This window comes from Mus caroli, unplaced genomic scaffold, assembly GCF_978045245.1.
Source record: "Mus caroli unplaced genomic scaffold, Mus_caroli_1 scaffold_8, whole genome shotgun sequence".
NCBI lineage: Eukaryota > Metazoa > Chordata > Mammalia > Rodentia > Muridae > Mus > Mus caroli.
Window position 1 is genome coordinate 22,612,707 of NW_028227263.1, and position 12,862 is coordinate 22,625,568.

Genomic DNA, 12,862 nt, shown 5'->3' on the forward strand with positions numbered 1-12,862 from the left:
TCCAAAAACAAAAACAAAAACAAAACAAACAAAAAAAAAAAACCCCACAGTCAGAGCTGCCCCACACATGGGATGGAGCCATTTCCTGCACCTTGAGCCAGTCTAGCCTGCACTGCACCCCTGATTAGTCCCTTCCTTGCTGAGCGGGTTGCTTTCCCTGACCTTTATGCTTCCATTTTTTAAATGTCAAGAGACTAACAGCATAGGGAGGAGTTCTTGAATTCTCAGCTTCTTAGAGGCGAGACAGGAAGTTCATTTTAGCTAAGGAGTTTGAGACCAGTCTGAGCAGCATAGTGAGACCCTCAACAAAACAAAACAAAAATCCCAAACAAGCAAACAAACAAGAAAAAAAAGAGAGAGGAAAAAGAATAAAAGACTTGGGACGTGTAGTTCTGTCTCCTAATACCATTGTCCTCTCTGGTCCATTCTGCACCCCACTTCTCTTCCCCTGCAGTGGGAAGCTGTACTAACAGGGAGCTGAGGCTTCTGGGAGAGTTACCACAGGAAGAGCCCCCTTCCCCCTTACGAATTAGCCATAAGAGAACCTCACTAGACTGCTTCAGGAGAATCAGTGGAACTGAATGAGCATTAATTCCATGCCAGGCACTGCTCTGCAGCCTTCACAATCAGGAGTTCATTCATCCTCCACACCAGCCCCTCATGTACACAGGAGGTTCAGAAAAGTCAAGCAATTTGACCATGGTCAAACAGCGTGCGAGTGTGACTGCTGAGACCTCCTGGATCTAGCCTGTAGGGGACTCTTACCATGTGAGTGTGTATGTGACATATCTGTCTGTGGCTGTCACAGGGTAAGCACTTACAAATATTTGTTATTATGAACAACACAAGTACCCCTCGGAAAAGCTACTCTGTGAGATGCCTCCAATGGAGAGGAGCATGAAGAATCCATCTATCTCTGTGTCTCCCGGGACATGGAGGACAGACAGTACTGAGCATTTCATTCCAGTGATGGCTAACTGATGCCTAACATATATGGCTATGCCTTTTGACACCTGCTGCCTGTCGCTTCCTACATAGTCAAGGAAGGATCCTGAGTCCTCATCCTCTTGAATTTGGGGGTTATGGCCCTATAGGTTCCCACCAAGCAGATGCAGAGAGACACAAATAACTTTTGTTGGCCAGGAGCACCTTTGAAGCCTCCTGTTTGCTTAACTAAAAGAAACCATTCACTTTAAAGTACCAAGTGAGTATTCTCACGCATCCCCTGCTTTCTACTGCAGAACAGAGGGGAGATGTCTGCGTCACGGGAAAACTCACATTAAGCTCATAGGCAGCAACAGAAATGCCCACAGCAGCACCAGACCCAGCGAGGCCAATGAAGTGTCCACTTCCAACATTGCTGGCGAACAAGGATGCACCCACCTGTGGGGAGATGAATGGGAGAGATCCTGGAGCTGGGCCTGGAAAAACGTCCCGACTCCCAGTTCTGACCGGTCTTGAAAAGGACTAAGACAGGTGGGGAAATAGATTGTGAGACCATTCTATCCTCTGTGCCTTATGTGTGCAGTGCACAACTTGAGAAAGTGTCTGCCTCATCCATGGTTGTTTACAGGATCAAAATCAGCTCTGCTTCCAGCTCAGCAATGTGTGTGTGTGTGTGTGTGTGTGTGTGTGTGTGTGTGTGTGTGTGCATGTGTATGCATGTGTGTGTGCGTGCATGCACGTGCATATGTGTGTATGCATGCATGTGTGCCTGTATGTGTATGTGCATGTGTATGCATGTGTGTGTGCATGCGCGTGCATATGTGTGTATGCATGCATGTGTGCCTGTGTGTGTATGTGTGTGTATGCATGCGTGTATTCATGTGTGTATACCTGTGTGAGTGTGTTCATGTGTTTGACAGTGTCTGTAGATCCACTTAAAGAGGAATAGCTAACTGGACTGTTGTATTTATTATCTGCGCTCTTGGTTCCATGGATGGCTTCCATTTTCATGCCGACATACAGCTCAGCGTGCACTCCTCAGGTCAGGTGTTGAATGGGACATCCAGGCTTGAGCCCAGACAGAGCAGCAATCTACTGTAGCCATGGCAACTGATACAGTCATGAGCTTGAAGTGCAATCAGGGATAAAACAGTTGCCAGGGATACTACCAGGGAGGGAGGCAGATGTCCTTCACATGCTGACCTGGACCTAGAGGGGGGTGAGCAGTCTGGAGTGGGGTTCTTGTGAAGCTGAAAGTGTTAGAGACCTTCAAGAAAGAGAGAGGCTAAAGCAGATAAATGTCAGATGATGGATGGATGGATGGATGGATGGATGGATGGATGGATGGATGGATGGATGGATATGTGACAGATGGCGTATGTACATTGATTGCTAGACAGATGACAGGGAGAAAGTTTGAGAAACTAGGTTATCTGGCCATAGCAATATTGGTAAATTGAACCTCTGTAAGTATCCTGCAGGTGGGATGACAGGTTCTTTTTGTGTAAATAAGTTTGAATTGGAGCAAGTTTTTCTCTAGTTTTCACTCCGCTTGAAGACAACATGGAGTAAAACAATGTCAGAGCTTGAAGAGTCTTTGAGAAATGACTTAAAACATACAGCTTTGCAGTGCTTTCATGGGAACCAGAGCCTTGTGCACCCTAGACAAGCATCTACCACAGAACTCCATCCCAGCCTAAGAAGAGATAAATTAAACTAGAGACCACTTACTGGCCACCACACCATGTCCCCTCCAGCCAGGAAGTAGCCTTTCACTGTGTCTCGTTTGGTCCTCACTGTGGACTGCAAAGAAGAGGGCTGGATGAGGACAATGCTATGCTCAGCCTGTAAGTAGATCTTAAACATACCCTATGGAAGGATATCCAGACTCATCCTTTGTAAGTGAATGCCAACAATACCCTGAGATATCCTTTTCCCATGTCAGGTTGGAAAAATGAAAGCAATACATTGCTACTGAGGGTGGTACATAGGCTGGCATATATCACTGTTGAGAGTGCAGACTAAAACTAGCTAAAAGAGGGCATTCTGATGTCAGCTGCCATATTACAAATGTGTGTTGCCTTGTAACCTGACAAATCTACTGTAGGAAAAGTAGCCTGCATTAGCCTGACTTCAGAACAATGGATGTGCACAGTTGACCCATTATAGCGCTGTGGTAAGAAATGGGAGATTAAGGGCTGGAGAGATGGCTCAGTGGTTAAGAGCACTGACAACTCTTCCGAAGGTCTTGAGTTCAAATCCCAGCAACCACATGGTGGCTCACAACCATCCATAATGAGATCTGACGCCCTCTTCTGGTGCATCTGAAGACAGCTACAGTGTACTTAAGATATAATAATAAATTAATCTTTTAAAAATAATAAAAAATAAATTAAAAAAATGAAATGGGAGAACAAAAGCCCAGGTGACCCTCAGCACAGGTCACTGCCTAAGTCACACTGGAAGCATCTGCAGGAACCCCCTGAAACTATTAAGACAATGAAAATGTTTCCATGTACTGATATCTAGGAGACAGGACTGGTTGGAAATGGCAAGGTTAGAACAAAGAGGACAGTGCACACACATGTGCACACACACATGTATACATACACACATGTACACACACTATACACATACTACACACACAAACACAATACACTACACACACATCTACACACATGTACACACACTACACAACACAAACACATAAGACACACTACACATATGCACACACATGTATATACACTACACACATACACACACTACACACACATGTATACACACATGTTAGTGTTTTCTCTGTCTCTTGTTCTCTCTCTCACTCATACACACACTACAACACACACACACCAATATTTGCTCTGTCTCTCCCACATATACAATGTTCTCTCTCTCTCTCTCTCTCTCTCTCTCTCTCTCTCTCTCTCTCTCTCTCTCTCATACACATACACATACACATACTAACATTTGCTCCATTTCTCTGTCTCTGTCTCCTCTGTCTCTCTGTCTCCTCTCTCTCTCTCTGTCTCTCTCTGTGTCTCTTTCTCTGTCTCTCTCATGCACACACACACACACACAAATGTTTGCTGTCTGGGCACAACATTGCACACCTGTAATTCCAGTAATTCCAGCATTCCAGAGGCTAAGGCAGGAGGCCTACAAGTTTGAAGCCAGACTGGGCTATGCAGCAAGACATATAATTTGTTTTGATTTGCCTTTAAACCTGGAAAACTATATTAATAAACAGTATGTCCAAAGCTCATGAGTTAATAATTGTGGTCACCTCTGAAGGAAATCCTCATAGTGGACTTTATATGATATTTATTAAGCTACTATTAGTTTTGAACCATGTGACTCTAACTATATTACTGTGAAAAAGCATATATATGATATGTGATATATAAGATAAATCATATATATGAGAGCATAGTTTTCAAAGTTAAAAAAATAAGGAGTCTGGCTCATAATTTAGTATTAGATTAAAGAATCTAAATTTTTAGGGCCTAGGTTTCCTTTATCTGTAAATTGGGTTTAAATCTTCCTTGAGGGGCTGGCTGGAGAGAATGCTAAGTGGCTAAGAGTGTTTACAGTTTTTGCAGAGGACCAGATTTGGGTTCCCAGCACCTGCATAGATGACCCACAACCATCTGTAACTTCAACTCACATCCTCTTCCGGTCTCTTCTTCTGACTTCTGTGGGCATGCACACATGATCATATATCTACACACACACACACACACACACGCACACACAAAGTAACAAAATACTGCTTTTCTAAAAAATATCTTCCTTACAAATTACATAGAATTACATAACTTATGCCTAACACAGTGCATTTAAAAAATTCAGGGTCCCCCTATTCTAGCAATGTGCTCTACACTGACTTGTACCTCAGGCATCCCACATATTTTGGGGGAACTTTTAGAGACAAGGTCTCACTGTGTGTCCCTGGCTGTCCTGGAACTTGCTATATAGGCCAGTCTGGCTTCAAACTCATAACGATCACCTACCTGCACATATTTTAAGTCTTAATTGCTATAGTTCATTTCTTCCCTTCTTGGTATCTTGTTTTCCCAAAGGATAGGATTTACGCAGGGGTTTTAACCAGATATTTTCTCCTTGTCCCATCTCTCACCTCATCTTCCGGCTTACCCATAATCCAACAGCCAGAACAAAGAGGAAGTACAGAACTAGGACAGCGATGTCTGCAGGCTCCATGCTCTTTTGGGGAAAGGCCTCCAGGGAGTCAGACTGTGGAGGCTGAGGGCTGGTGGTGGTACTCTCCATGGTGCTGAATGAGCCGCTCACTCCTGGGGAGAGCAAAGCAATGTTAGATTCCTTTCTTCCCTTAATCTTGACTTGTAGCTGCCCCCCCCCTCCCCGCCATGGAGCAAGTGAGAGACCGACAGACAGACAGACAGACAGACAGACAGACAGACAGGCAGGCAGGCAGGCAGGCAGGCAGGCAGGCAGGCAGACAGACAGGCAGAGACAGAGACAGACACAAACAGACAGACACAGACAGACAGAGACAGAGACAGAGACAGAGACAGAGACACAGACACAGACACAGACACAGACACAGACACAGACACAGACACAGACAGACACAGACAGACACAGACACAGACACAGACAGACAGAGACAGAGAAACAGAGAGATACCTAGATGGAGATCTGGTGGAGACAGAGCTTTAGGAAGTCAGATCCATCCCTCTGACCATCCACTCTTTCACCTACTCAGAAAATACACAGAAGCTCACAGCACTGCAGTTGATTTGGTTGGTTGGTTTTGGTTTAACGATTCAACTATTCACTCAGCAAAGGTAAAGAAGAAAAAACTCAAAGAGTGCAGACAACAGCAAGCACGTTAGTAATCCCAGCAATTTGGAGGATTGCTGAATGTGAGGCCAGCCTGGGCTACATAGCAAGACCCTGTCAGGAAGAGAAAATTGAAAAGAAAGTTCCAGCATATTTTTAGTCCTGGTCTAGTTTCTGTGACAGACACATGTTGTTGCTATGACAAACACCCTGACCAAAAGCAACTTGGAGTGGAAAAGGTTTATCTCATCATATATGTTACAGTCCATCTCTAAGCCAAGTCAGGAACTCAGTGCAAAAACCGAAGCAGAGGCCATGAAGGAACATTGCTTACTCGCTTGTTCTCTGGCTACGTTGAGTTGCCTTTCTCATAGAGCCCAGCCTACTTCCCAGGGATGGCACAGCCCACAGTAGACTGGATCGAACCACACTAGTTAGCAGTTAAGAACAGGCCTCACAGATATGACCGCAGGTTAACTTGATGGAAGTGGTCCCTCAAGTGAGATTCCCTCTTCCCAGGTATCTCAGTTTCCTTCCTATTGCTGTAATAACCACCAGAACCAAATGCAACTTGGTCAGGAAAGGGTTTATTTGGCTTACACTGCCCTATCACAGCATATCCTTGTGGGGAGTCAGGACAGGAACCCATGCAGGGACCTGGAAACAGGAACTGATGTGAAGGCCAGAGGAATGCTGCTCACTAGCTTGTTCCCCATGGCTTACTCAGCCTGCTCTCTTATACCACCCAGGAGCCTCTGTGTAGGCTGGCACTGCCCAGGGTGAGCTCGACCCTTCCACGTCAATCAGTAAATCAGGAAAATGTCCCACAGACTCGCCCCCAGGTCAATCTGAGGAAGGCAATTCCTCAAGGCAAAGACCCTCTTCCCCTATGTCATGACTTTGTGTTGAACGGATGAAAAGGAGTAATAACTGAAAAAGAATTAAAAACTACTCAGTATACCCTTCTGCTTAGTGGGCACGTGGCCAGAGGAAAATAAGAGAAGTCAGTCTTGTTCTAATGCTGCAGCCTTCCATAAATTGCTTATATTCAATATGCACACAGCACTGCTGCCTTCCCGGTGTCCCTCTAAAGTGTTTTTCTGCTGAATTCCGTGAACAGTCGGGCCAGAAGGGAGAACTGCATCGCTAGGATGAAGCTCGTGAGATTTTTGATGAAATTGAGTCATGAAACTGTAACCATTGAATTGAAGAATGGGACACAAGTCCATGGAATAATCACAGGTGTAGATGTCAGCATGAACACACACCTTAAAGCTGTGAAAATGACCCTGAAGAACAGAGAACCTGTACAGTTGGAAACATTGAGTATTCGGGGCAATAACATTCGGTATTTTATTCTACCAGACAGCTTACCTCTAGATACACTACTTGTGGATGTTGAACCTAAGGTGAAATCTAAGAAAAGAGAAGCTGTTGCAGGAAGAGGCCGAGGCCGGGGTAGAGGAAGAGGACGTGGTCGTGGCAGAGGAAGAGGGGGTCCTAGGCGATAATGTCTCTCAAGATTACTGTTTCAAATTGATAAGGAATTTGGGGATATCCTTTGTACAGGTTTTGTTTGTTTGTCAGTTTTTAATAAACATAAGTGTAGGGAAAAAAATAAAGTGTTTTTCTACACAGCAAAGTGGACTCTGTTGTTATCATTCTTGTTTTGTAGAAGGAGTTAAGACAGAAATGCTAAGTAGGGGGGTTGGAGAGATGGCTCAGTGGTTGAGAACGCTGACTGCTCGTCCAGAGGTCCTGGGTTCAGATCCCAGCAACCACATGGTGGTTCATGGCCATCTGTGATGAGATCTGACACCCTCTTCTGGTGTGGCTTGGGACAGCTACAGTGTACTTACATATAATAAATAAATAAATCTTAAAAAGAAAGAAAGAGGGCTGGTGAGATGGCTCAGTGGGTAAGAGCACCCAACTGCTCTTCCGAAGGTCCGGAGTTCAAATCCCAGCAACCACATGGTGGCTCACAACCATCCGTAACGAGATCTGACTCCCTCTTCTGGAGTGTCTGAAGACAGCTACAGTGTACTTACATATAATCAATAAATAAATCTTTAAAAAAGAAAGAAAGAAAGAAAGAAAGAAAGAAAGAAAGAAAGAAAGAAAGAAAGAAAGAAAGAAAGAAAGAAAGAAAGGCTAAGTAGCTTTTCCAGGTAACACAATTCAAGTGGAAGGGTTGGGCTTGAACCTGAACAACTTGCTCCAGAATCCATGCTTTGAGCTATCATTAGAAACCACTTCTCTGAAGACTGCATTTCTATGGGCAATTTAAGAGAGTCCTATGGTAGGCTGAATAATGGCCCAAAAGATATTAATATCTAATATCCAGAACCTGTGAGTGTATGGTTGTATGATTGTATGCTAGCCAGGTGATCCCTGGTGCAGCTGGGAGCTTCTTCTTTTTTTTTTTTTTTAAAGATTTATTTATTTATTATATGTAAGTACACTGTAGCTGTCTTCAGACACTCCAGGAGAGGGCGCCAGATCTCGTTACGGATGGTTGTGAGCCACCATGTGGTTGCTGGGATTTGAACTCTGGACCTTCGGAAGCCTTCGGAAGAGCAGTCGGGTGCTCTTACCCACTGAGCCATCTCACCAGCCCGCAGCTGGGAGCTTCTAATGCAACCACAAATGGCAAAGAATTGGAAGGGCCAGAGAAGTGATAGCGTAAGATGGGTCAGCTCAGCACTGCTGGCCTTGAGCATGGGATGATGGGCCCTGAACCAAGGAATACAAGTGGCTTATAGAAGCTGACAAAGCAAATGAGCAGAATCTGACCCAGGGCCTCCAGAAAGAACTCAGCTCTGCTGATGCCTGAGTGTGGGGTAGAGGGTATTCAAGTCATGAGTATGTGCCTATGTGTATGGTAGAGGGTGTGAGTGTTGGGGTCCTCTAGAGTCACAGAACTTATGGAATGTCTCTGTATAGTAATGGAATTTGTTGGGATGACTTACAGTCTGCAATCTGACTCACCCAACAATGGACAGCTGTGAATGGGAAGTCCAAGAGTCTAGTTCCACGAGGCTAGGTGTTTCAGCTGGCCCTCTGTATAAACCGCAATCCTGAAGAGGTAGGCTTCCAGTGGGCGTGCTGGCAAAATAAGTGCAAGCAAATGAAGAACAAGCCCTTCCTTCTATTGTCCTTATGCAAGCCTCCATCAGAAGGTATGGCCTAGATTAAAGGTATATACCTCCACTCCTGGACCTAAGCTTTTCTTGTCTTGGAACTTGCTCTGTCCCAGGCTGGCCTTAGACTCAGAGATCTGCTTGTCTCTGTCTCCTGGAATTATAGGCTTGTACCACCTTTCCTGGGCCTGAGATTTTCATGGCCACTATGCCTCAAGATCTGAATCAAAAGCATGCATCATGCAACACTTACAGGACCAAAAGCCTGTGCCTTCCAGCCTCAAGGTCTGGATCACATGTGTGCCCTCCATTTTCAGATTGTCGTTCATTCCAGATGTAGTCAAGTTGACAACCAGGAGTAGCATCATAATCCACCCCTTGTCACTTGACACAAATCGTCATATCTCATGTCCAAATGAAAGCAATAACCAATATTCCATCCTCTAATGTGCATATGTATCATTTACAAATGAGTCCAAAGTAGTTGCTACCTCTTGCCCATTTTGTCCAATCAGCATAATGTTGTCTATACAGTACACCAGTGTGAATTTTGTAGGAAAGACAGATGATCAAGATCCCTTCTATGCTGGGCAGTGGTGACGCACACCTTTAATCCCAGCACTTGGGAGGCAGAGGCAGGCAGATGTCTGAGTTTGAGGCTAGCCTGGTCTACAGAGTGAGTTCCAGGACAGCCAGGGCTACACGGAGAAACTCTGTCTTGAAAAAAAAAATCCCTTTTAACTAAGTCATACTAAGTCATGACACAGGGCAGGAGAGTTAATATATCCTTAAGGCAAAACTGTAAAAGTATACTGCTGGCCTTGTCAACTGTAAGCAAATTGCTTCTGGTGGTCTTTATGAATAGGTACTAAGAAGGCATTTGCTAGATCAATAGCTACATACCAGGTACCAGAAGATGTGTTAATTTGTTCAAGTAAGGAAACTGCATCTGGTACAGCAGCTGCAATAGGAGTTACTACGTGATTTAATTTAAATTTAATTTAATTTTAATTTAGCTATCGTTCTTCATGATCCGTCTGTCTTCTGCACTGGACAGATAGGAGAGTAAAAGGGAGATGTGGTGGGAACCATCAGCCCTGCGTCTTTTAAGTCTTTGATGGTGGCATTTGCTTCTGCAATTCCTCTAGGAATGCGATACTGATTTTGATTCACTATTTTCTTTGGCAGAGGCAACTCTAAAGGCTTCCATTTAGCCTTTCCAACCATAATAGCCCTCACTCCACAGGTCAGGGAACCAATGTGAAAATTCTGCCAACTTCTAATTATATGTATCCCAACTATATATTCTAGAACTGGAGAAATAACCACAAGATGAGTTTAGGGAATCTACTGGACCTACAGTGAGTCTTTGGACATCAGTCAAAACTCCATGAATCACCTGGCTTCCATAAGGCCCTACTTTAACTGGAGGGCCACAATGTTTCTTGGGATCTCCCAGAATCAGTATCAATTCAGAGCTAGTATCCAATAGAGCCCAGAAAGTCTGATTTTCCCCGGTATAGAGTTACCCTTGTAAAAGACTATAGGTCCCTCTGGGGAAGAACAGGAGAAAGGTAAGCAGCAAAACTTTTAGGAGTCTTATAAAGATCCTTCCTCATGGGAATCCAGTCACCCCTTCATTCAAGGGGTTCTGGGTCTGCAAACTGGCTCAAGTCTGGGAATTGATTCACTGGCTGAGTTTACATTTTGCTATGATCCAATGTAGCCTTTCTTTCATTTGAGAAATTTTCTGCTTATACAGATTAAACAGAAGTGCAGTAGGCTTCGTATCTATTTCATGCCTGGAAACACCATGAGTACTTAGCCAATACCAAAGATCCATATGAGTCATGCTATTATAAAACTGACCTCGCCTGTGCTGACCATTATGAGTTAGGTGATTATAAATGTTGTTTTATCTACACTGGCCATTATAATAATTATGATCTCCTTGCCTCTGGAGATTCAGTGTTGATGCCTGGCCCCTGCTACCTCAGGGCAATTATATCCATTGCATTTAGTTCATCCAATTGACCAGCAGCATCTTCAACCCTAAGGGGTGGCACAAGGAAAAGGGTGAAAACAAGACTCTTCAAATGTGCTGGTGCCTCCATTTTTATAGGGTTAATGAAGAACATGTCTTCTGGGCCTTCCCGTTGTGGAGGATTAGGTTTTACACAGCAAATCCACTCTAGTATTGCAATTTCCCTGAGCCTTAAAATTCCCTCATCAGCATAAGGATGAGCCGAGGGATATGAGGCATCTCTAACTCCTTTTCAGTAGACCATCTTTTGATAAATGCTTCAGCTAACCGTTCAAACAAATATTGGACACCTTTTTTTTTTTTAACTGTGCGAGAATCTCCATTCAGATGATTTATATCAATAAAATCAGGCTGATTTATTATTATTATTATCCCACACCCTTAAAATCCATTCCCACATAAGTTCCCCAGACTTCTGCTTGAATGAATTATCAAACTCAATGTGGTGGTTTGAATATGCTTGGCTCAGGAAGTGGCACTATTAGGAGGTGTGGCCCTTTTGGAGGAAGTGTTACTGTGGGGTGGGGAATCGGCTTTGAGACCCTCCTCCCAGCTGCTTGAGAGACAGTCCTGTCCTGGTTGCCTTCAGATCAAGGTGTAGAGGGCTGAAGAGATGGTTTAGAGACTAGGAGCACTGACTGCTCTTCCAGAGGTCCTGAGTTTGATTCCTAGCCACCACGTGGTGGCTCACAACCATCTGTAATGAGATCTGATGCCTTCTTCTGGTGTGTCTGATGACAGCTACAGTGAATGCCCCACTCCCACCAAAAGAAAAAAGAAAAAAGAAAATAAAAGATGTAGAACTCTCAGCTCTTCCAGCATCATGCCTGCCTGCCTGCTAGGATGCTGCTTTGATTCTCACTTGAACCCTTGAACCTGTAATCCAGTCCCAATTAATTACTGTCCCTTATAAGAGTTGCCTTGGTCAGGCAGTGGTGGCACATGCCTCTAATCCCAGGACTTGGGAGGCAAAGGCAGGCAGATTTCTGAGTTCGAGGCCAGTCTTGTCTACAGAGTGAGTTCCAGGACAGCCAGCTGGGGCTATACAGAAAAACACTGTCTTGAAAAACAAAGAAAAAGAAAAAGAAAAAGAAAAAGAAAAAGGAAAAGGAAAAGGAAAAGGAAAAGGAAAAGGAAAAGGAAAAGGAAAAGGAAAAGGAAAAGGAAAAGGAAAAGGAAAAGGAGAGAAGAGAAGAGAAGAGAAGAGAAGAGAAGAGAAGAGAAGAGAAGAGAAGAGAAGAGAAGAGAAGAGAAGAGAAGAGAAGAGAAGAGAAGAGAAGAGAGAAAAAGAGAAGAAAAGAAAGGAGTGGCCTACACTCATCAAGCTCCTTAATAATGTAGCACACTAAGCCGGGCGTGGTGGCGCGCGCCTTTAATCCCAGCACTCGGGAGGCAGAGGCAGGCGGATTTCTGAGTTCAAGGCCAGCCTGGTCTACAGCGTGAGTTCCAGGACAGCCAGGGCTATACAGAGAAACCCTGTCTCGAAAAAACTAAAAAAAAAAAAAAAAAAAAAAAAAAATAATGTAGCACACTTTCTCATTCCTTTATCAGTTTACACAGAAATGCTAAGAGCGACCAATCAGCAAAATAATTTTCCTGATTTCCCCCAAACTGCAGAAAGTTTCACTTAAGCCGTTGCCTTCAGAACTGGTAGATAAATATAATCAAAGTCATTTGCTTCTTTAAGTTTGAAATATAGTTTCCACCATGGGCTTTCAATATTCTCTGAGCTCCTAGCGGAGAGGTGACTGGAGAGGGTTCAGGAGCTAAAGGTGCTGGTGAATTAGAAGGTGCTAGAAAAGGCAGGACCCCCCCCCCAGTGGAAGGATAAGGACACCAACCCACTTACAAAACTTTCAACATGCCGGGCGTGGTGGCGCACGCCTTTAATCCCAGCACTCGGGAGGCA

The 12,862-nt window shown here is 44.2% G+C and overlaps 1 protein-coding gene and 1 pseudogene across 5 annotated transcripts in view; one reads left to right on the forward strand and one right to left on the reverse strand.

Annotated features, from left to right (window-relative positions):
• Nucleotides 1-12,862, reverse strand: part of Slc5a11 (solute carrier family 5 member 11) — a 63,196-nt gene that overhangs the window by 33,027 nt on the left and 17,307 nt on the right. For 3 of the 5 annotated variants that reach the window (XM_085841342.1, XM_085841341.1, XM_029480114.2), the window contains 4 exons: nucleotides 8,758-8,874; nucleotides 5,098-5,255; nucleotides 2,677-2,748; nucleotides 1,279-1,383 (listed from right to left, as the gene is read on the reverse strand). In XM_085841342.1, the coding sequence (XP_085697468.1) occupies nucleotides 1,279-1,383; nucleotides 2,677-2,748; nucleotides 5,098-5,232 (312 nt within the window). In that variant the 5' untranslated portion in view covers nucleotides 5,233-5,255; nucleotides 8,758-8,874. Of the gene's footprint in view, nucleotides 1-1,278; nucleotides 1,384-2,676; nucleotides 2,749-5,097; nucleotides 5,256-5,610; nucleotides 5,682-8,757; nucleotides 8,875-12,862 lie in introns of all 5 variants that reach the window. The other 2 variants (XM_029480115.2, XM_029480116.2) reach the window with 2 other exon arrangements.
• On the forward strand, nucleotides 6,876-7,372 carry LOC110297588 (small nuclear ribonucleoprotein Sm D1 pseudogene; annotated as a pseudogene).